The sequence below is a fragment of the Stegostoma tigrinum genome, unplaced genomic scaffold, assembly GCF_030684315.1.
Source record: "Stegostoma tigrinum isolate sSteTig4 unplaced genomic scaffold, sSteTig4.hap1 scaffold_55, whole genome shotgun sequence".
Taxonomy (NCBI): Eukaryota; Metazoa; Chordata; class Chondrichthyes; order Orectolobiformes; family Stegostomatidae; genus Stegostoma; species Stegostoma tigrinum.
The window spans coordinates 1,606,535-1,631,778 of NW_026728483.1; the positions used below are offsets into that span (position 1 = coordinate 1,606,535).

Sequence of the window (25,244 nt, forward strand, 5' to 3'; positions counted from 1 at the left end):
ATTTCTTCATAAGTTTTGAAACCCGGCTTCTCTGGTTGTACCAGGCTCCTCAGGTGACTAAGGACATTCCCACACCCTGCCATAATACCAGGAACAATGGATTCGCTGGGTGGAGGAATTTCAGGTCTCTTTACTATAAAATATTTAACAGCTGATCTGTGGCAAGATCAAACAGGGACAGCAGGGATTTATGAAAGGGACAGAGGGAAATCACACTTGAAAATTTTTAGGGGATTCTTTGTGGATGTAACTCATTCAGTTGATGAGGGTGGAACCACTGGATGTGGTTTCTTTGGGCTTTCAGAAGGCTTTTAACAAAATCCCACATAAGAGATTAGTGCTTTAAATTAAAGCCCATGGGATTGCCGTAGTATATTGAGATGGAAATAAAACTGGTCAGCAAGTATCAAAGGATAGGAATAAATGGTCTTTTTCCAAAGGCAGACTCAGGTGGTGTGTCACAAGGATCTGTGCTCAGACTCCGGCTACCCACCTATTCAAACGAAGGAATCAAATGCAATATCTCCAAATCTGCAGGTGACACAAAGCTGGATGAGAGGGTGAGCTGTAAGGAGGATGCAGAGATGCTTCAGTGTCATTGGGACAAGCTGAATGACTGGGCAAATGTGAGACAGATACAGTATTACACGGATATATGTTAGATTATCCACTTTGGGAGCAAAAACGGAAAGGCAAAAACTGAATGGATATAAATTAAGACATGGGTATGTAGAATAAGATCTGGGCAAACCTGTACTTCAGTCATTGAAGGTAAGCATGCAGGTGCAGCAAGTAGTTAAGATGGCAAATAGCAGAAGGGCCTTCAGAGTGAGAGAATTTGCATTCAGGAGTGGGGATGTCCTGCTGCAATTACATACCAAGAATATTACGTGCAGTTTTGGCCTCTTTATCTGAGGAAGCACACTCTTGCTCCAGGGACAGTGCAGCAAAGGTTTAGCAGACTGATTCCTGGAAGGCAGACTGGCATATAAGGAGAGGTTGCGTCAGATAAGATTATACCACTGGCATTCAGAAGAATGAAGGGGCTTCTCATCGAAGCTTAAAATTCTTACAGGACCAGTCAAGTCAAATGGAGGGCAGATGTTCTTGATGGCAGGGATGTACAGATCAAAGGAGTCACAGTCATTCTTCATACCCTTAAACGAAGATGAGGAGATATTTCTTCACCCAGAGACTGATGAGCCTACAGAATTCACTACCACAGAAATCAATCAATGCTAAAACATTGCACAGTTTCAAAAAGGAGTTTAGGTTTAGCACTTGGAACTAAGTGGATCACAGGATATAAGGTTAAAGGAGGAACAGGCTACTGTGTTGGATGATTCGATATATTCATAATGAATGATACAGCAAGCGTGAAGGGCCAAATGGCCCATTTCTCATTCTACTTCTTATGTTTCCGTGCAAAGTGAATGGCCACAAACTTGGCAGATGGAATATAATGTGGAAAATGTCAGGTTATGTGCTTTGGCAAGAAGAATAAAAGAGCTATATGTTATTAAAATGGAAAAAGATTGCAGAAAGCTGCAGTACAGGAGGAATTTGGAGGTCCTTGTGCATGAATCATAAGAAGTTAGCAACCATGCTCAGCAACTAACAAGGAAGTCTCCTGTTGGCCTTTAGAAGGAATGGAATAAAAGAAGAGGGAAGTATTGCTAAAACAATACAAAGTACTAGACAGACCACATCTCAAACACAGCAAATACTTTTGGCCCTTTATCAAAGGAAAGAAACCTCAACATTGGAGGCAGTCCAGAGAAGGTTAACTAAGTTGATTCTAGGTACAGAAGGATCTTCTTTCTAAGGAGGTCAAATAGGTTGGACTTGTACTCTTTAGAATTTAGAAGAGTAAAAGGTTACCTTATTAAAACATACAGGATTCTTAGGGGAACTGTTAGTGTCGATGCAGAAAGTTTGGTTCTTCTTGGAGGAGAATCTACGGCCAAAGGGCATCATCTCAGAATAAGGCGTGACATATTTAAGACAGGGATGAAGATGAATTTATTTCCTTTGTGGGCTTGATTTTGTGGAATTGTTTACTCCAGAGGCCTGTTGAAGCTGGGTTACTAAGAATATTCAAAACAGAGATAGCCATGATCTGATCGAATGGTGAAGCAAATTCAATGGGCTAAAAAGCCTACTTCCATTCCTTCATTTTATGGCTTTATGACCCCTACATTCCTGGGTTTTTCAGATCTCACACACTCTTTGGAACAATGTCTTTCGAGTATTTATTGTTTGCCACTATCCCTTTAGTTAAACTGCTTCACCTCATGCATCGTTTTCTTTTTCCTTGGACATTTCCCATTTTATATGGGATAACACAATGCAAGTTGATCAACGACAACAACAAGCGAAAAGTTGCTGGAAAATCCCAGTGGGTCTGGCAGCATCCGTGAAGGGAAAAATAGAGTTAACGTTTCGGGTCTAGTGACCCGAACTCAGAACAGTGAGCAAAGATCACCACTCTTTGCAATTATCATCTTTTCATCTTGTAGATATATCTGCCGCTAACCTAAGCCGTCGATCCAGGCTGAGGATTCATTACCACACAAGTTTGCTTTCCTGCACTGAATACTGGGTCCTTCTGTCTTGGAGTGAGAATCACACCGACATTTCTGACTCAGAAGGAGGGCCACTGCTGACTAAACCACACTGTATCCCAGATCCCCTCACATTTTGCTGTATTGAACTCTAACTGCCATGTCATTTCCCATTCTGTTGGCCTATTGCAACTGATCGGAATCATCCTCATTGTTTGGGCTCCTGCAAGCTTGGCAATCGTGGTAAATTTTGGAACTTCACGCTGTATTGCTCATGTTGAGGTGTGCAATAATAAGATGGTAACTATACCAGGGGATTTCAACTTCCTCAACATTGTTTGGGATAGTCATAATCAGTGAATCATACAATATGTGAGGCCCTTCAACCCACTGAGTCTGCGCTATCAAGGACATACTATTATATACACTAGACCCACTGTCAACACACTAGGTCATAGCCTTGAACGTAATGACACGTCAAGTGCTTTTTAAAGATTCTGAGATTTCCCGTCTCAACTATAATCCCAGAGAGTGCATTTCAGACCCCTCTGGATGAAAAAGGTTTTCCTCTAATCCCCTCTAAACCTTTCTTTTTAAAATAATGTCCACCTTGTTATCGAGTGTAAAGTGCACAGTGTAAAGAGGAGTTGGATTTCTATATACGTGTTCAGCAGAGTTTATTGTGTCAACATATGGAAGGTCCATCAAGGGACGGTCCAGTCCCAGATCTAATTCTTGAGAACAAAGTTGCCAAGGTGTTTAAGGTGGTAGTGGGGAGAATATAGTGATAGCAACCACTGTTATGAAAAGGAAAATGGTAGATTGCAAAAAAAAAATTTTGGATCGGAGGAAGGCAGATGTTATTAAAATAAAGCAGGATCTGACCAAAGTAGACCAGGTTCAGCTACGTCGGGCAAATTCTACAGTAGAAAGTGAACGTGTGATTGGGAAGAAAATGGGGAAAGCACAGGCCCAACATGTTTCCTTTGGGATGAAATTTGGAAATAACAAGACAAAGAACCCTGGATGTGTAGGAATATTCAGAATTGGTTAAGAACAAAAAAAAAGAGGCTTTTAGTAGGTACAAAGGGAGCAAATGATGGAGGCCTTAGTGGAGTATAGAAAGCTCAGAGGGAACTTGAAGCAGTTAGGAGGAAACAGGCACATGAAAAAACATGAAGATAAAATTTGACAGATCCCAAGATATTTCACAAGTACATTTAGGGGAAGAAGATAACCAGAGAAAGAATGGGGCCCATTAGGGTCCGGGGGAAAACTTTATACCGTACAGAAGGACACTGGTAGAGTGTTTCACTTTAGTCTACATTCAAGAGGAGGAAGATGGAGGTAGAGAACTTGGGGACAGGGACTGAGGTACTTGAGCAGACTGACACAGGGAGTGAGGCTTTGCTAGGCCTAAAAGTAGATAATTCTCTAGGTTTGAAGGGGTTGTATCATATGCCACAATAAGAGATGAGAGGAAATCACAGGGGCTCTGACCCAAACTTTGAATTCTTCTCTGGCTACAGGGGAATTGGTAGAGGACAACTAATGTGGTACCATTTTTCAAGGAGAGAGAGAGATACACCAGGAATTACAGACCAATGAATCTCATATCAGTGGGAGGGAAACAACTGGGGAAATTCTGGAGGAGAGAATTCATCTCCACTTGGAAATGCAAGGTTTGATCAGCATGGCTTCATCAAAGTGAGGTCACACTTCACAATTTTGATATAATTTTGCGAGGTATGTAGGTGCCCAGATTTTCACAAGGGTTTTGATGAGCTATAACACATTAGGCTACTTAATAAGATAATAGTCCATGATGTTGCTGTTGTATATTATCATGAACAGAGGACTGGCTCACTCATAGAAGACAGAATTGGGACAAGGGAGGCATTTTCAGACTGGCAACCTGCAGCTAGCGGAGCGCCGCACAGATTAGTGCTGGGGACACAATTATTTATGAAATACATTAATGCCTTGAATGACGAAAGAGAATATACTGTAGCTGATGACACAAAACCATGTGGGAAGGCAACTAGTAAGGATTAATCAAAAAGTCTGCAGAGAGATATTGACAGGCTAAGCAAATGGGCAAAAACTTCGCAGATGGAATATAATGCAGGGAAATCTGAGCTAATGTATTTTGGCAGGAAGAATAGAAAAGCTGGTTATTATTTAATGGAGAATGACTGCAGAAAGCTACGGAACAGAGGGATTTAAATATTCTCGTCTACGAATCACAAAAAGCAAGCATCCAAGTTCATTGGGTAACGAAGAAGGCAAATGGAATGGAATATAAAAGGTTTTGTTAAAATTGTACGAGGCAATTGTCAGATCACAGCTGTAACACTGAGAACAGTTTTGGGAGAAATATCTAAGGATGTGGAGGAAGTTCACATAAGTTCTAGGAGGTTAAGAAGATTGAATCTGTTCTTGCTGTAATATAGAAGAATGAGATGCCACCTTATTGAAGCTTATAAGATTTTTGACAGGGTAGATGCAGAGAGTTTGTTTTCCCTTGTGGGAGAGTCTAGGACCAGAGGGCATAATCTCAGAATAAGGGGTCACACATTTAAGATAGAGATTGGGAGGAATTTCTTCCCTCTGAGGGTTGCAAATCTGTGGAATTCTTTGCCACAAAAGACTATTGAGGCTGGTCATTAAGTGAATTTAAGGTTGAGATAGACAGCAGATATTGGGAAAAGGCAGGAAAGTAGACTGGAGAATTAACTGTTCTGCCATGGTCTCTTTGAATCGCAGAGCAGATTCAAAGGGCTGAATGGCCTATTTCTGCTTCTGCGCTCTATGCTTATACTGCAGCTGATGCAGTTTGTATGGATTTCAAAAACGCCTTTGACAAGGTCCCACATGTGAGACTGATATTAAAGGTAAACACATCTGGCACCACTGGCTATTACGGCAAGGTAGTTCTAAAATGGCACAGTGGTAAGAGACAGAGCACAGAGGTAGAAGGCTGTTTGTGCAACTGGAAGCTTGTGTCAAATGGCGTACTGCAACGTTCCATATTGGGTCCCTCACTGTTCGTGATATATACAACATAATGAGATATGGATGGGTTGGTCAGATGAGCAGATCAGTAGCAGACAGAATTTAATCCTGAAACATATCAGGTGATGCACATCGGAAGAAGTCACAAGACAAGGAGGTACTCAATGAATGGCAAGACACTAGGAGGCTTAGGGGACACAGACGGATCATGGGGTGCTTGTACACAGAACCTTGAAGGTGGCAGGACAGGTTAACAGGATGATTAAGAATGCGTACTGAGAACTTCCCTTATCAGTCATGGCACAGATGGTTTCAGCTGGAAGGTTCCGTTGGAATTGTATAGAACTTTAGTTAAGCCAAAGTTGGAATACTGTATGCAGTTCTCATCACCACACTGTTGGAAGGATGTGATTGAATTGGAGGGGTGCCTGGGGCGGAGCACTTTAGCTACGGAGACTAGCTGGATAAGATCAGATTGTTCTCTTTAGAGCAGAGAAGGCTGAGGAGGGACGTGACTGAGGTGCAGAAGATGAGGAGGGGCAAGGTTAGGAAGCAGCCGTATCCTTAGTTGAAGGGTCAATGACAAGGAGACACAATTATGAGGTGAAGGGCAGGAGATGTAGAGGGGATTTGAGGAAAAATATTTTTACCCAGAGGGTGGTGGTAATCTGGAATGCACTACCCAGAAGGGTAGTTGAGACAAGAGAGCTCACAACTTTTAACAAGGTACTGGGATGAGCACGTGAAATTAAAGGTTATTCTCCAAGTGCTGCAAAGTGGGATTAGCGCAGACTTGATTGGCTGAAGGGCCTTCTGTATGCCATATTCCCAAATTCAAATCGTGCATCTATCTCCAAAAATCAGTGTCCTCATACTTGGCAAATTGCTAATAGCGATGTTCTCATCTATTTACCATAACTTGCTGCTTCTGTCCTTCAGCCATCTTTTTTAACCAAATTTGATAGTGACCTATATATTCCATGAATCTCAATTTTATAAATCAATCTTTTATATGCACCTTCCCCTCATCCTTATCTCGGAAAGATTGCACTGCTTCATGAAGGCAGGCTAAAGTAATTCAGCATTACAGCCATACTCTGGTAGTATAATGACAGCATCAGTGACAGGACAATAAGTGCCTCATATCAATTGTTTCAAAACTGGGTTCTACAGTAGAGAGGTAATTTGAGATCTACAAATCAAATCATCTGTCATAACTTGAGATTAAATATATTGGAAAAAAGCACACTAACTAACGCGAGCTTCAATGGTGATAAATTAAATGTAACTAATTGGAACAGTAATATTCCTCATCCAACCTTGCTAAGCAATGCCTCTCTGCACTGATAGGCTGGAAAGCTGCAGTCAAGAACAGATATTCACTATTTATCATCAAGTCGGAACAATTCTGGAATGCTTTTATCTGTCATGAATGTTTAATTACTGCAATTTGAAACGCTCAACGAAATGTAAATCATGAATATGTGATGTTAAAAATATACAAAAGGATCCAGCCCTTTTCTTGATTTATCAGGCGAACAATAGAAGAGCATTTGCATAAAGTGGATATACATTATGAGTGCCCTTATCAAACACCAGTCCAGGGACTGACAGATATCACAGTTAGAAGCAAATACACACATCGGGGCAGCACAGTGGCTCAGTGGTTAGCACTGCAGCCTCACAGCACCAAGTACCCGGGTTCGATTCCAGCCTCAGGTAACTCTCTGTGTGGAGTTTGCACATTCTCCCCGTGTCTGCGTGGGTTTCCTCCGGGTGCTCCGGTTTCCTCCCACAGTCCAAAGATGTGCTGACTAGGGGGAGTGGCCATGCTAAATTGCCCAGAGTGTTCAGGGGTGTGTGTCGGTGATAGGGGGATGGGCTGAAGTGCCTGTTTCCATACTGTAGGGAATCTAATCTCATCTCCATGATAACCGTCAGGAAGTAGCTTTTTAAAAAGATGATTAGAACACTTCTTTACATGTAGCCCTTGGTCTTATGAATATGCAATTAATAATAGATAGGTTAGTGATTGCTATTAATATGAAAGCATTCAATCAAAAAGGTTCGAGAACGATTGCCTACCTTAAAGGTTAAACACTGGAAGGAGCTCACATTTAGAAGGTAGAAGGAACTATGCAAAATCCATCAGATACTTGGAGAATCACCAAGCGATACAAAATATACACTGCTCCTCAAATGGATTCAAAGAGGAAATTGGTTAATATGTTAGAGCATATAGGGTCATAGCAACAAGGAGCAGGAGTAGCAAGGACAGTATTTGCTGCCCATCCATAGTTCCTCCAAATTGTTTGACTATTTCAGAGTGCAGTTAAGTGTCAACCACATTATTGTGGATCTGGAGTCATATGGAGGTGAGATCAAATAAGAATGGCAGAGCTCCTTTCTTAAAGAACATCAGTGAATGAGTCAAGTTTTTAAAACGGTGAATAGTGTAACAGTGACAGTGTAACCATCACTGAGACCAGCTTTGTTTATGATTATATCAATTTGAGCATGTGTTGGATAACTGGCCCCATCAAGCCTGCTTCACCATTTAAGAAGGTCGTGGCTGACTTGACTGCAATCTCGGCTCCACATTCCCACCTACCCCCAAAATTATATTGAACTGAATTCAAATTCCATCAGCTGTTACAGTGGAACTTAAGACTATACTCTACAGCATTGTCCCAGGCCTCCGGATTACTCATCCTGTGACATTAATAGTGCTTCACTGACTACCCCAGCATGTCAATCCCCGTCCTGAGCATACTTCTTGGCTGAGGCTCCACATTTTCTGGAGTACAGAATTACAAAGTTCACCTCTCTGTGAGTGAAGAGGTTCCTCATCTATCGCTGTTGTTACATTTTATTCTGAGATTGATCTCAAGTTCTACAGCCTGATCTCTTAATTCAAATTACAATAACCTGGCTTTTCAAATGCCCTGTCACATTATCCTTGCCAAGAGATTGATTGTTCATGGTTATGTACAGCATGTCCATGTTGATTTTTCTTCATTTAAGTGCCGTCACCAACCTTACAGACACTACAAATGCATTTGGTCAATGGGAGAGGTTGAATGAGCAAAATTGGACCTTCATTTCTTCCCCACCCCAGCCTCAAAAGGTTTTGTCTTCATTTCAAATTTTTCACATCTTATGGATAATTCTGTACCTTTCCGGTCCCTTCAAGAAGTGCATCCTACCCAAATTATCCTGAGTGTCTCATCTTAAAAATTAGAATATCTTTTGATATCCTCACTGTGGAACAAATCCATTATATACTTAACATAGGATTCAGGTCAAGTTTGTTTTATTCCCCACTGTTTGTTTAACTTCCTGGCCAATGCCCCACGATTTCTCAGGAAACTATTAGTCTATCTCTGTATCAGAACATCTTCAAAAAACTCATACTTTCTCCAGATCTTGATATAAAAACTGGCGAGTTTCGGTTCGAGATGAGTTCCACAGCACAAAATCATACTTGAACCTTTTAGCCATATAAATCATTTGACAAGCAGATTCTAGGGAGTCAATCTGCAGGATCAAGTGACATCTGAAATGCTGTACATTTACTGCAAACAGTCAAGTTCAGTTTTGCTGGCTTCCACAAATCTTTGACAGCATGGCCGTGGGTGTGAATCACTTAGGTCTGGCCAAATCAGTAAAATCCCACTCCTTTTCTCATCTGAACACTGCCCCAGAGCAATATCATGTGAAAGCACTGCACTTTCCACATACATGGTGGCAATGCCCAGATCTATCCACCCCCTCATTCATTTCTTCCACTGTCTCCACATAACCGGATAGTTTCCATCTATTAAATCTTGAACAGAACGAAGCCATTATCTTTGGTCCTTGAAAGGAGGTCTGCTTGCTAGCTACCGGTTTTTGTTGCACCCTTTGTTATTTTGACCCAGAGTTTAAATTCTGACCACATAGGCCTGATGTCACAAAGTCTACTTATTTTCACATCCACAACATTCGGCCCTAGGTAAGTCCGTTAGTTTTGAAACCCTACCGCATTGATTAACTGTGGTGTTGGGGGCCAGGGAATTGGACGTCCTGGAGGAGGTGGAGGGCGTGGGTGGTGTCACGGACGTAGGTAGGGAGTTCCTGGACCAAAGGGGAGAAAATGGAGTCCAGATAGGTGGAGATGAGTTCAGTGGGGCAGGAGCAGGCTGAGACAATGGGTCGACCAGGGCAGGCAGGTTTGTGGATTTTGGGAGGGAGATAGAAACGCGCCGTGCGGGGTTGAGAACAATGAGGTGGGAGGCTGTGGGTTGGAGGTCCCCTGAGGTGATGAGGTCATGAATGGTGTGGAGATGATGGTTTGGTGCTCGGGTGTGGGGTCATGATCGAGGGGGCGGTAGGAGGTGATGTCGGAGAGTTGGCGTTTGGCCTCGGCGATGTAGAGGTCAGTGCGCCATACTACCACTGCGCCACCCTTGTCTGCGGGTTTGATGGTGAGGTTGGGGTTGGAGCGGAGGGCCGGCCGTTCTGCGGGGGAGAGGTTGGAGTGGGTGAGAGGGGTGGAGAGATTGAGGCGGTTTAATGTCTCGACGGCAGTTAGAGATGAAGAGGTCGAGGGAAGGTAGGAGGCCTGGGGGTGGTGTCCAGGAGGAGGACTTGTGTTGGGAGCGGGTGAAGGGGTTAGTGGAGGGAGGGTTAGGTTCCCGGTTGAAGAAGTACGCGTGGAGGCGAAGGCGGCGGATAAACTGTTCTATGTCCAATCGTGACTGGTATTCGTTGATGTGTGGTTGTAGAGGGACAAAGGAGACCTCTTACTAAGGACTAACCGTTCGTCCTCAGTTAGTGGGAGGTCTGGGGGGATGGTGAACATGCGGCAGGGTTCAATGTGACTGTCTTCACTGGGGTTGCTGGCTGTGAAGGTTGTGGGCGGAGCGATGAGGTCGTCGGCCATGGGCGGGGTTCCGTCGGCGTCGGCCGTGGGCGGGGTTCCGTCGGCGGTTGGAGTATCGGGGTGGGCGGCAGCAGCTGCGGCGAGGGTGGTGTGTGTGGTGTTGTAACTGGAAGTGGAGGCGGTGACTGCAGCAGCGGTCCCGGAAGTGGTGTGGCCGGCGGAGGCGAATGTGACATCATCGGTTGGGGTCTCCGGCCGTGTCCTCATGGTCAATGGGGGCAGGGACAGACTCGGGATTTGGGAGGCACAGGAAAGTAGAGTTCTGTTTTCACAGGTTGGAGTATAATAGGATAAAGTACAATACACCAAATCTTCTTTGGTACCTTTTCCTTCCATAAAACTGCTTTTCGTAGATGCACACGGAATTCATTTTATACACATTTAAAAATTTCTAAGTTCAAGAGGCCAGTTCCAGCACTTGGACTTGCATCTTCTTCATCATCACAACAGAACAAAATAAAGACTCACTCTTTGTAAGTCACGTTTTCAATTTTTAGTGACAAGGTGTAGTGCGAGAACTGCTCACTTGATGTTAAAATCTCTTAACTATGTACCTATATATTTCAATCCTGTGAAATATGTGGAACGAGTTCAAGAAAAGGATTAATTTTGTTGCTCTGGGAGAGAGCTGGTACAGATAAAGTGGTTGAATGGCCTCCTCCCATGCTAAAAATATCCATAACTGTTGTTGGCGCTGCTGAATTAAAGTGGGCATCCTTTCATTATGACTGTGAGACGCAGCATGTTACGATAGATGGCATAATGGAGAAATCCTTTGTTATTAATGAATTTTTCAGCACTAGGCATCCTTCCGAAGTCAAATGTTCAACGTATACCTGTTGCACTGACTTGGTTCCAAATATTTATAATGTGGAGGTGCTGGTGTTGGACTAGGATAGACAAAGTCAGAAGTCACATGGCATCAAGTTATAATCTGACAGGTTTATTTGAAATCACACAAGCTTTTGGAGTGCAGTCCCTTCATCAGGTACGGTCAGAGAGGAAAACACACAGGCACACAATTTATAAGCAGACAGATCAAAACAGCAGACAACTGGTGTGAGTGGAGTGTCAGATAATAAGTCTTCATCCAGGATGTTTGTTTATTTGCAGATATTTTGTTGAAGAAGCACACAACTTGTAGTTACAGTCAGTCAGTGTGGCATCTTACAAATTCTTGCTTTTGAAATAAAGGTTAAAACTCTAAGACAGATTCTGAACACAAGCCTCGAAACTACAAGTCAGAGTCTGACCTGAGATGTCACCTTTTGTACATTCCTGTTGCGCTGCCTGATTATCATGACAGCACAGCACTGACATTGACTTTATAAACACTTTGCTTGCCTCTGACACGCTTGGTCACCTGTATAGAGTTATTATCTGAGACTGCACTCACGCCAATTCTATGATCTTTTGATCTCTCTGCTTATAAGCTGTGGTCACCTCACTAACTGCACCTGATGAAGGGGCTGCACTCCAAAAGCTTGTGTGATTTCAAATGAACCTGTTGGACTATAAGCTGGTGTCATGTGACTTCTGACTGCAAACACTTATAGAATGTGTTTTCAATCCTACCGTGACTTGACAATAAGCCAACTTCTTAAAATTTATAAAATGACAAGTATGTCTAACCTTGAGCCTTTAAAAAAGTAAATATTACAACCATAGTACAGTCAGGCAGTAAAGGCAGAAGGAATGATTTAATCAACTGTGTCTGACACCACACAATTAATCCCCCTTATGGAAGAAAGGTTGGCTGCGTTCTCTTTCTTCAGGAACATCCAGCTAATACCACCTTACTACTGCTTGTTTTATTCATCTGGTGTCCCATCTAATTCCTTTCAGTCTTGGTCAAACCCTCATGTAATTTATTTCAATTTTCAATAAAATAAATTTAACTTTATATTCCACAACTTTAACATTTCCTTTTAAGGTTTGAATGGTTCACTTAGTACACTGCACAGGTTTTGGAAATAATTGGAGAACATGGTGGAAAAATCAGGATATATTGACAAGTAAACAAATGGCTAACTTCTGTTTCCTTGTCAGTGAAGCCTTTTGAACAGAACATAAAGTTGCGGAACTCTGTAGAGACAACAATTTAAAACTGGGAAGACCACTGTTTGTGGTCCCCACACCAATCTCTATTCACGACCTACTGAGTGCATTACTCCTCCTTGGCAACAATGTAATGTTACGCTTGTCTCAGCACAACCTTGGCATCTTGTTTATCCCACGATGAACGTCCGACCACACATTCATGCAATCCCTAAAGCTGTCTCTTGTCTTGGCTCATTAGCAGTGAAACCTTCAACTGAAACCACTTCACTTCCGGACCTGACAATTCCAATGCATTCCCTGCTAGAGTCCCACATTTGCCCATTGAACACTTGAGGTCGTCAAAACTCCACTGCCTGAGACTCATCTTGAACCAAATCCTATTCTCTGTGCTTTCTACCTAACTGATAGTATTAACAGTAATTTTATTAAATTCTCATTTTTGTTTCCAAATTGTTCCTTGGCTATGCCTATCGTTATTTGGATAATCTCCACCAGTCCGACCATACTTCAGGGTATCTGCACTCGTCTAATTATGTCCTCTTGCCCACTCTTGATTTTAAATGGCCTATCGCTATTTGGATAATCTCCACCAGTCCGACCATACTTCAGGATATGTTTGGTTGCCAAACATTTAATTTTGTAGGCTTCAAACCCAACAAGAGACTTCCTCCACCTCTTAGCCTCTGTACCTTTCCTGTTTTAAGGCACTTTTTAAAACAATCCTCTTTGATCAAGCTCTTGATCATCAGAACTAAGAACTTAATAAGGCTCAGTTGTATTCTGGGATCGTTAATACTCATTCCGGATGCCTTCAAAAGTTTCCATCCATTAAAGAGATTATATAAGTGGTTGAAGTCATTGCACAGCAGAGGGGGACAAATTGGGGAGTTATTTCAAAGAGCTATGATATGCCAGAAGACCTCCTTCCACACGCCAACTCTGATTCTACAAACACAAAAATGATTTTCAGACTTGGGAAGATCCTTCAAAAATGTCACAAGTAACCAGCTTTTGGGCAGAGTAGAGTTGCTGAGATGATAGACCAGGATTTAGGGGTACCAGTAGTGATAATATACTGAACACAATCAAATTTTGAGGTTGTAGAATGATGAGGTCTTCAGCATTTTTGACACTTTGACCATTTTCCTTCCTCTTCACAGAACAAGTCAAATAGCGGCAGCTCAATGTTGCGTGGCCGCTCAAGCCTGCTCCACCATTGATGATGATTTTGGCTGGTCTTCCACATCAGTTAAACTTTTGCTCATATCTCATCCTCTTTTCAAAACATTGATCTATTCACGTGTAGTATCCCTCTCGCTAACTTCATGTGAATTCATTCCAATCACTGAACTCCTAACGCTGACTCACCCGAGATCAAAAAATTCAGCTGAGATCAAGAACTGATCTAGCCTGTATGGCTGAGCTGGCTTTTAAAAGGTTTGCCAGTGAGAAACATTCATTAAAAAAAATACAAATGCATGGATTGCTCTCCAATCCTAAACTCTATTCAAATTCAGTTGACTGAACGGTTGGTTTGTGATGCAGAGTGATCCCCTGCAAGAGAGGGCTCAATTGCCACACCAGTGAGCTTACCACAAATGATCTTCGCCTCAAACCCTCTACTTGCCTGAGGCATGGTAATCTTCTGGTTAAATCATAACCAGTTGTCTCTCTCTAAGGAGTCGCCAAATGGCGTGGTAAGACTTTTCCTTTAATCACGATAACATGGCAACAAGTAGATAACTCAGCTGATGTCACTGACTAATAGAATCCTCAACTATACTAATATTAACGATGTGATATCATCAGAAGGCATGCTCAACTAAGTTTTAATTTGCAAATGAAATTAACAACCATTCAATCAATATCACTGAAGTACTCATATTACTGATCGTCTCGATACAACATTGTGGTTACATCTGTTCATAAGTGAAGTGTAATGTAATTGCACTTACTGTGGTTTTATCAATGTGACCCTGCAATGAGTCAATAAGCAGGTCACCCACAGGTTGCTGATCAGTGTGGACCCCCTCAGCTGTTATCACATGAGCCTCAAGATCATCCAGAGCTTTCTGCAGTTCTTGAAGTTTCTCCAACGCCTTTTCCACCTGTTTCTGCCAGTTGCTCGCACGGGTTTTCAATTGCTCCCAATTTTCCTTCACTTCTATTGACTGTTTGCGGACAGCTTTGGCAATTCTCTGGGCTCTCTCTTCCAGGGTAGGTTCTGGAAATATGAAGTGCAAATAATTTATCAACTATTCATGACTTTGATCAATGGAACTTCGGTTTTCTTTCTAAAACCCTTTCCTTTAAAAGGTCTCTCTGGACTTTCTCCTGAAATTGGGAATATATAGTATCAGACTAAAGATTTTATTCATTAAAAATTTATGACTACCAAGGAAACTTTAAAAAAGGAAAAGGATTAGAGTGACTAAATGGGTAAAGTTCTCAACAAAAGACATGAAAAATCCGTTCAGGATATCTTTCGTAGCTATGAAACAAGCATCCAACATAAACCAACTTTCATCTTTCAGGGCTGGCAAGTTAGAATGATAAACTCTAAGTCTACCCTGCATAGTTAACTCAAGAACTCACTTAATGAGGTTGTTAAGAGATATAGGGATAACAAAGTGAGCAGCTGAATGAACACAGCAGGCCAAGCAGCATCTTAGGAGCACAAAAGCTTCCATGTTGGGCCTAGACTCTTCATCAGAAAAGGGGGCGGGTGAGGGGGAGAGGCCTCTGAAATAAATAGGGAGAGAGGGGGAGGCGGATCGAAGATGGATAGAGGAGAAGATAGTTGGAGAGGAGACAGACAAGTTAAAGAGGTGGGATTGAGCTAGTAGAGGTGAGTGTAGGTTGGGGAGGTAGGGAGGGGATAGGTCAGTCCGGGGAGGATGGACAGGTCAAGAGGTGAGGTTGGTCGGTAGGAAATGGGGGTGTGGCTTGAGGTGGGAGGAAGGGATAAGTGAGAGGAAGAACAGGTGAGGGAGGCGGGGACGAGTTGGGCTGGTTCTGGGATGCAGTAGGAGGAGGGGAGATTTTGAAGCTTGTGAAATCCACATTGATACCTTTGGGCTGCAGGGTTCCCGAGCAGAATATGAGTTGCTGTTCCTGCAACCTTCAGGTGGCATTGTTGTGGCACTGCAGGAAGCCCAGGATGGACATGTCGTCTAAGGAATAGGAGGGGAAGTTGAAATTGTTCGCGACTGGGAGGCGCAGTTGTTTATTGTGAACCGAGCATAGGGACTGCTTTGCAGAACACCTAAGTCTCTCCTTGGTTTCCACGATGTTGAGGAGGCCACAACGGGTCCAGCGGATGCAGTATACCACATTGGTAGATGTGCAGTTGAACATCTGCTTGATGTGGAAAGTCTTCTTGGGGCCTGGATGGGGGTGAGGGAGGAGGTATGGGGGTACGTGTTGCACTTCCTGTGGTTGCAGGGAAAATGCCGGGTGTGGTGGGGTTGGAAGCGAGTGTGGAGCGGACAAGGGAGTCACGGAGAGAGTGGTCTCTCCAGAAAGTAGACAAGGGTCGGAGGAAAAATGTCTTTGGTGGTGAGGTCAGATTGCAGATGGTGGAAGTGTTGGAGGATGATGCGTTGTCTCCAGAGGTTGGTAGGGTGGTATGTGAGGATGAGGGGGTTCTCTTTTGGTGGTTATTGCAGGGGCAGGGTGTGAGGGATGAGTTGCAGGAAATGAGGGAGACACGGTCAAGGGCGTTCTTCACCACTGCGGGGGGTTGGGGGGGTGGGGAGGAGTTGCGCTCCTTGAAAAACGAGGACATCTGAGGTGTACGGGAATGGAATGCCTCATCCTGGGAGCAGATGCGGCGAAGGCAAAGGAATTGAGAATAGGGGATAGAATTTTAGCAGGAGGTGGGTGGGAGGAGGTGTATCCTAGGTCGCTGTGGGAGTCGGTGGGCTTGAAATGCATATCGGTTTCTAGGTGGTTGCCTGAGATGGAGATAGAGGGGTCCAGGAAGGTGAGGGAGGTGTTGGAGATAGTCCAGGTGGACTTGAGGTTGGTGCCCGAGATGGAGACATATATAGCTCCATTCATATTCACAAATCTCTGTTTCAAATCGAATCTTCTGAAGCACGTATGCAATTTTTCATTGTCAATTAATGTTGGAATGTTGATTGCACAGCAAAAGTGTTTCAAGAGACTGATGGGCCTCAGACTTTTTAGCCAATTGTATTTGGCAAGTTGACGTTCAGCACTTCTGTAACAAGTCCAATCCCAGTAAGTGGAGCAAATGGCATGGTCAACATTTCAAAAAAATACAAGAGAGAAAAATTAAGACAATGGCCTGAGTGTTTCGCCCGATTACAGCAGAGGCATTAACACATACTAGTTTACATTAATTTATCTCTGAATCTACCAAGGAATGAATTCTTTGACAATGTCATGACAACATTGAGACATTTGGCAAGCTCAGGGGCAAGGGGACTGGTTCAGAACTGTACACAGAAACGTAATGAAATGCTGAAACACTGTATGGTGAGAATGGTACGAACAAGGAAATGGTACTATTTCATCTGTATCAATGCGTAGTTGGAATACACATGGTTTGAACCGGCACCAATGCAAAATTGAATAGCCATTGCGTGACATAGCATGTGTTCAGAATGAGGAAGAGATGAAGCTTAGTTAGGATTCATTTCACTAAAATGAATCTCAACTAACTAATCTAATTAAACAAGGCAGTTTTACATACAGAACGCTGGTTTACAAACAAAATCTGCACTAATTGACTTCCAGATAGTAAAATGAAAGCTGTTGATCTCAAACTTTGATTAGAAACAGAACTGAAAGATGAAGTGACAATATTGGATTCAGGATTACAAACTGACATCGGGGATTCAGCAACTGATAGAGACCATCCATGTAGTTAATCTTGAATTGGCAGCATTACAAGTGACCAGGACAATACCTGCTCTATAAAAATAAGAAACAGAAGACAACTAAGATACAAAAATGTGACATTCAATTCCAATTACAAAATACTTTAAGCAAACAATTTTATTTCATTCACATATATTATCTGCAATAATATCCATTTAATATTGGTTCTTCCAAACTGTTGCAGCACTTTGACATTAAAAGAATATTCCATCACAAGTATTGCTTGCAATAAAAATCCCAGCATGTTCTGAAATCCTTAGAATAAAAGTATTTCAATCCGATGGTGCTCCTGCATTATTCGTCAGTTCCCCACTCAATGGGTATGTTCTGATATGCAGGAAACTTCTATTGTTCGATATGGGGACGGGTATTTACTTGGCATTGTTCTCATGGAGGCAGCACTGACAGATTATAATTTTCTTCCTGTGGGTTTTGTAGTCCAGATTTTTCTCTCCTCCATTATATTGCATTAAAGATCAACAACATTCACCATTTCCTCAGTTTGAGAACCTACCATGTTAAAAAGTGACCAATTAAATTGTTGCATTGCCTTCAATTTCACAAGGACTGAACTAATCTGCTGCTTCCGACACTGATTGCAAAATTAAACCATGAATTGAGAACAAAAACAGCGGTATTTTGTACTTTCTGTTGTGGCAAGTTTGGAAATAGAGGACATTTAATCAGGTAGAAGGATGGTACCACCTACAATTCTGCTTAGAGCCAGATTAAATCCATGGTGAGAAGACTTCTACATAATTTCCCAACTTCGTTGCGAGTTAAAGTCCCTAACTGAGCAACTGACGCACACATACATCATCCCACAACAACTGGTATTGACTCAACAGTGGGCAGGGGTGTCACCATTAAGAAATGTAACAGGCCTTCAAAGGCATTCAATGTGCAACATCAAGAAGGGGAAGCGGCGTGCTAATGGTGGTTCACTCAATCCTGGCCCGAGATCTAGCAATAATCGTAGGTTGGTTGCCATGGTAACAGAGATCATCACCTCCCAAGTGACACTGCTGCTCAGTACACCTGCTGGGTTCTGGTTAGCCAACAGCTCATGACGAATGAAATCGCACCAGATCGGCCGCCGGTCTATTAAGTGCCAGAGGGGAGAAAGATGTAGCTGCCGACGCATGAGAGGAGCAAGGTCAGGATGACATACCCCTTGAGGGCAGCGACCTGAGGCTGGTGTTCCCCTGAAGGGAAGATGGTTGGGGCAAGCCGTTCCCTCATCAGTTCTCGAGTCAATGGCCTAGACCCTCGTCGCTTCCACAGGATTCCATCCAGAGGATAAACAGCTGCCTATTCATCAGTGCATGCAACTTCTTCAACTCTGATTCACAGCTGGGACTGCAGGTAAATCTGCAAAACCACTGTCCCAGAGTACAGTTTCTTTGCATAAAAGGCACATTTTCAAGCTAGGAAGTCAAGGTTAACCAATCTCTTCCAACATTTAGAACTTTTGATGTTGGAAGTCAGTCAAGTACAAAGTCGCAGCTCATCAGGAACTAAAACAAAGTTGCTGGAATAGCTCACCAAGTCTGGCAACATCTGTGATGGGGAAAAAAAAGCAGCGTTAACACTTTGGGTGCGGTTACCATTCCGCCACTCATCAGGCATGTTTATTACTGGAATATTAATTGAGTAGAAACTAAACAAAATTGGATAAAAGGCAGGAGATGGAGAGTGGTGATGCAAGGAAGTTTTCCATCATGGAGACCTGTTGCCAGCAGTGTTCCACAGGGATCATTGCTGGGTCTGCTTTTGGTTGTCATTTATATAAATGATTTAGATGAGAATATAGAAGGCCTGGTTAGTAAGCTTGCAGATGATACCAAAATCGGTAGTACAGTCGACAGCGAAGAGGGGAAATGCCAGTTTTAAGGAAAGGTCACCGGACCTGAAACGTTAACTTTGTTTTTTCCTTCAAAGATGCTGCCCGACTTCCTGAGCTTTTACAGCAACTTTGTTTTTGTTCATAATTTACAGCATCTGTAGTTCTTTCGGTAGTTAGGAAGGTGTTTCATTACTCAGACCTTTGAGGAGAAGAGTTGGAATGCCATGTTGAAGTTGTACAGGATATTAGTGAGGCCTCTTCTACACTGTTGTGTCCAATTCTGGTCAGTGTTCAAGGAAGGATATTATTAAGCTGGAGAGGGTTCAGAAAAGATTGACCAGGATGTTGCCAGAAATGGATGGTTTGAGATTTAAGGTGAGAATAGACTGGGGCTTTTTTCACTGGAACATAGGAGGTTGAGGGGTCACCCGATGAATGTTCATAAAATAATGAGGGATCTAGATAAGGTGAACGCCAAATGTCTTTTCCCTACTGTGGAGGATTTCAAAACTAGGGGGCATATTTTTAAGATGAGAGGAGAAAGATTTAAAAAGGAAATGAGGGGCAATCTTTTTACACAGAGGATTGTTCTAATGAGTTTTGAGAAGCTTTGTAGCTCAGGTTGAGGTTCTGGATGTGAGTTTGCTCGCTGAGCTGGAAGATTCGTTTTCAGACGTTTCGTCACCATTCTAGGTAACATCATCAGTGAGCCTCCGACGAAGCGCTGGTGTTATGTCCCGCTTTCTATTTATCTGGTTAGGTTTCCTTGGGTTGGTGATGTCATTTCCTGTTCTTTTTCTCAGGGGATGGTAGATTGGCTCCAAATCAATGTGTTTGTTGATGGAATTCCGGTTGGAATGCCGTGCTTCTAGGAATTCCCGTGCATGTTTCTGTTTGGCTTGTCCTAGGATGGATGTGTTGTCCCAATCAAAGTGGTGTCCTTCCTTATCTGTATGTAAGGATACGAGTGATAGTGGGCCATGTTGTTGGATTGTTCATATGTGGAATGAAATTCCAGAGGAATTGGTGAATGTGGGTACAGTTTCACTATTTAAAAGACATCCAGATAAGTACATGAATAAGAAATGTTTGGAGGGATATGGCCGAGTGCAGGAGGCAGGCAGGACTACTTTAGTTTGGGATTATGGTCAGCAAGGACTAGTTGGACTGAAAGGTCTGTTTCGTGTTGTGTCACTCTATGATTCTATAAATACAATTTTATTTAAATGCTAGCGTTATCTTCTTTAGCATTGATCAAGGGTAGGTTATGGACAAAATAGAGCTTTGTATTTAGTCTGATCTCAGCTGTTTAAGGAGACTGGTGAAGTCTTTCTTGTCAGAAAAGTGGCCTAAAAAGTCATAAACAGGAAACAAATACAAGATTGGGTTGCCTCTTGAGGTTAACCACAGATCTATGTAAATGTCTGGCTCACATTCAGGAGGACTTTGCAATGTGTGACTTACTGGTGTTTTATACCACTACAACAATTGAATACGATGGATTTGCTTTACAAGAAAAATGGTGAAGGGCTATTTTGTTTCACTTTGTAATTTACTACACACTATCAAGGTCATTGATGTTTGACATTGAATGAATCAAATTCCATTTTAGTTGAGGAATCGAGTGGTAATATCAGGTTTGGCCTTTGAAATGACAAGTGTTATGATCCCAGTTGATGATGATACTGGACAATTCAGATCCCAGGGTGAGATAAATTTTCATTCTTTTTACTGTGGTATTCAATTACTGAAAGTGCTCACAAGCGGATGCCTATGTGTATTTTTAACAGAAGAACACAGAAAATTATTAGATTAAAACCCACCTCTTGTCCTTCTCACTGCACACGGTATAGGTGTACAAATCAAACTTAAAACTTGCGCAGCATTCCTCCAGTATAGAATCCAAGCTCACAAATAACATTATTATGTGAAGGCTGTTCAATATTGCTCTCCAGAGAGAGAAAAATGTTTTCACTTTCTATTAATGTTCTCTTATCATTATTTTAATTTTACTTGGATGGATTTCATTTTAACAGCATTGAAACCTTCATTTTTTTTAGTTTTATGAATCACAGAAACCCAGTAAGCAGGTACAGCAGGTATTAAGGAAGGCAAATGGAATTTTGGCATTTGTTGCTAAAGAAAGCGAGTATAAAAATACAAAAGAAGGTTGCTGCAACTATGCAAGGCATTAGTGAGACCACACCTGGAGCCCTGTGTACAGTTCTGGTCTCCTTACTTAAGGAGAGATGTCATTGTATTGGAGGCAGTCCAGTGGAGGTTCACCAGGATGATTCCAGAGACGAGAACCTGTCTTAAGACAGACAGAGTAGTTTCGGCCTACATTCTCAGGTGTTCAGAAAGATGAGAAGGGATCTAATTGAGGGATATAAAATGTTCAAGCAGATTGATAAAGTTGACATGGAAAGGATGGTTCCTCATGCGGGCAATAGAACAAGAGGTCATAGGTTTAGCATAAGGGGAAGAAGGTTTAAAGAGTTGATGAAAAATTTCTATGCTGGAAGGGTCATGAATCTCTGGAATTCACTCCCTGAGAGGGCATTGGGGGGCTGTGACATTGAGCAAATTTGAAGAGGAGATAGAACGATTTTTGAGTTCATAATGGATTCAAGAATTATGGAGAGCAGGTAGGAAACTGAAGTTGCAGCAGAGATAAGATCAACCACAATCGTATCAAACAGCGGGGCTCGAGGAGCTGAATTGTCTTACTCCTCCTAGTACTTAAGTTCATTATCATTTTTGGCTTGGAGCTGTGAACTGTGAGCTGAGAGTGACCTTTGGACTGTGAGCAGCAGCTTATGTGAAAAAAGAAGAAACAATTTGATATTTGTTTCTGAGGCTAGGTCTGGAAGTTAATTGCAGGTCAATTCTTCTTCCAAGAAAAGAAGGAAATATTTGCCACAAAATGGGTGTAAGGAAAGTTAACCATTCTGATTCCTGGGATGATGGAGATTGTCCTCATGAGGAAAAACTAATCAGGCCTATATCATCTGAAGTTTGACATGACTGAGGTGAAACAGACAAAATCCTGAGGGGACTTTACCGGGTGGCTGTGGAAAGGATGTTTGCTGTTGTGAGTGAATCTAGAACGTGAGGTCGTAATTTAAAAATAAGGAACCTGTCACCCATTTAAAACAGCTATGAGGAAAATCCTTTTTTTCCCTGAGCCTTTGGAATTCTCTTCCTCAAATGGCCATGGATGCGCAATTGTTAAATATATTGAAGGCAGAGTTCAATGCTAAGGAATATGCAGGAACATATAATTGAGGTTAAAACCAAATCGTATTGAATAGTGGACTAGTCTGAAAATGTCAAGCGACCTACCCTTGTTGGTATATCCTGAGTGATAGATTAAATAGAGAGGGCCTGCACTTATATTTTTTAGATTTTGAGAATGATCTCACTAACTTTTACAAAATTCTTTCAGAGATTGACAGGACAAATGTAGCATGTTTCTCTTGGCTGTAGTAAGTTGTTGATTGTCCAGAACCAGGACTTTTGGGATTGTGCTGAACGAGAACTTCTTCATTTAGAATCTTTGAAATGTTCTACCCAGGAGGGCTATGAAGGCTTAAACATTAATTATATTCAAAACAAAATACTATAGATCTCTAAATATGAAAGATATCAAAGAATGGTGCAATAAAATCACAATGAGGTCAAAGCTAATCCATGATCTGGTTAAATGATGGAGAGGGCTCAAATGGGCCTGTACCTACTATGGTCTAATGTTCTTCTGTACTGTAGATTTTAAGCCTATGACCCTGCATGATGTGCTACATAAGCCAGTTTTCAGAACAACGTTCTTTTGCCAGCGCAGTAGTCGGCACAACATCGAGGGCCGAAGGGCCTGTACTGTGCTGTAATGTTCTATGTTCTATGTTCTTAAAACTCGATTGATGTGTCACTAACAAAGAGAAACCAATATTGAACTGTCTTTAAATCAGAAGGATTGTCCCTGCAAAAGCTACAGGACAGAGGTTTGATTGCCAACTGGTTGTCCTCCCATTATCAACTTAATCTAAGTGAAGAGGTCCTCTGTTACAAGTAATAATTAAATATCCCCCCAAAGCCTACTGAAAGGTATTTGCATAGCTCAGTGTTTTCAGAAACCAAGACAGAAGCTCAGAAATTACTGGAAACGCTCAGCAAGTCTGGCAGCATCTATGGACAGAAGTTAGAATTCACGTTTCCGATCCTGTGACACTTACTTAGAAATAAGGAATCCTGAGGAAGGGTAATCTGACCCAAAATGTTAACTCTGTTTTCTCTCCACAGATGCTGCCAGATCTGCTGGTTTTTTACAGCAACTTCTGTTTTTGTTTCTGATTTACAGCATCTGTAGATTGTTCAGATTTTAGCTTGAAGATACTATCTCATCTGACTGTGAGATTTCAGATGATGGACAAAAACAAAATTTCCGGAAAAGCTCAGCAGGTCTGGAAACGTCTGTGAAGGTAAAAAAGAGGTACGATGTCAGATCTGGTGACCCTTCCTCAGAACTGATCAGAGGAAGGGTCGCCAGATCTGAAATTTTACTTTGTTTCCTTCACAGATGCTGCTGGACCCGCTGAGCTTTTCCAGCAGCTTTGTTTTTGTTCCTGATTTACAGCATCCACAGGGCTTTCCGTTTTAAAGATCATGCAGTCTGGTTAAGTAAACTGGCCAGTTACACTTGATTTATTTTTTTCCCTTTAATATATTCCTTAATTATATCTGTTTGTCTGTCTTTCTGTCTTTGTTAGAATGGGGGCTAGAATCAAAGAAGATGATGTTTAAGTCATGGGCATTCATCAGAATACCTTTTTGCTTAACTTTCTTTTAAAAGATACATATTGTTAATAAATTGTAAAATCTTTTGTTTAAGCTATAAACCTGGTGTCTGGTATTGTTATGCACAAAGTCTGGCACTGACTTTTCAAAAAATCTGATTAGGAAACATTGGGATCAATTTTGAACGTCACCAAATACTTCATATCAATGTGTTACGAACAGAGGCAGGGAAGCTGATTTAATACGGCTGTGACTTCAGGTCATAAAATCAGTAATAACATACTTATATGAAATAAATAAAGACAGTCTATCACAATCTCTTACTAATCAAGTTCACTTTGATTATGACATTAATTTCTCACAGTATTTGTACTTCATAAAGCAACCACATTGATATTGTCTCTAATTCAGATAAGTGGGCAAGTTAAGGGCACTGTGACAGTCAGCCAGTGTTACTCAGAGCAGCGGATGAGAGCTCTGTGACGGGCAATCAGTGTTACCGGGAGGAGGGAGTGAGAGGCCTATGACAGTCAGTCAGTGATTCTGAGAGGAGCGGGTGAGGGCCCTGAGGTAGTCAGTCAGTGTTACTGAGAGCGGCGGTTGAGGGCCCTGTGATGGGCAGTGTTACTGAGAGGAGGGGGTGAGAGCCCTGTGACAGTCAGTCACTGTTACTGAGAGGAGCGGGTAAGGTCCCTGTGATGGGCAGTGTTACTGAGAGGAACGGGTGAGGGCCCTGTGATGGGCAGTGTTACTGAGAGGAGCAGGTGAGCACCCTGTGACGGGCAGTGTTCCTGAGAGGAGCAGGTGAGGGCCCTGTGACGGGCAGTGTTACTGAGAGGAGCGGGTAAGGTCCCTGTGATGGGCAGTGTTACTGAGAGGAACGGGTGAGGGCCCTGTGATGGGCAGTGTTACTGAGAGGAGCAGGTGAGCACCCTGTGACGGGCAGTGTTACTGAGAGGAGCAGGTGAGGGCCCTGTGATGGGCAGTGCTACTGAGAGGAGCAGGTGAGCGCCCTGTGACGGGCAGTGTTACTGAGAGGAGCGGGTAAGGTCCCTGTGATGGGCAGTGTTACTGAGAGGAACAGGTGAGGGCCCTGTGATGGGCAGTGTTACTGAGAGGAGCAGGTGAGCAC

The 25,244-nt window shown here is 42.5% G+C and overlaps 1 protein-coding gene across 4 annotated transcripts in view; it reads right to left on the minus strand.

The window, feature by feature from the left end:
* Nucleotides 1-25,244, minus strand: part of LOC132208866 (utrophin-like) — a 249,157-nt gene that overhangs the window by 62,294 nt on the left and 161,619 nt on the right. Inside the window, exon 2 of one of the 4 annotated variants that reach the window (XR_009444974.1) lies at nt 14,520-14,788. The exons of 2 other annotated variants lie outside the window; for them this stretch is intronic. Coding sequence is in view for 1 of the 2 variants with exons in the window: in XM_059644180.1 (XP_059500163.1) it covers nt 14,478-14,788 (311 nt within the window). In the remaining variant the exon portion in view is untranslated. Of the gene's footprint in view, nt 1-14,463; nt 14,789-25,244 lie in introns of those variants that run through there. One more of the 4 variants, XM_059644180.1, reaches the window with a different exon arrangement.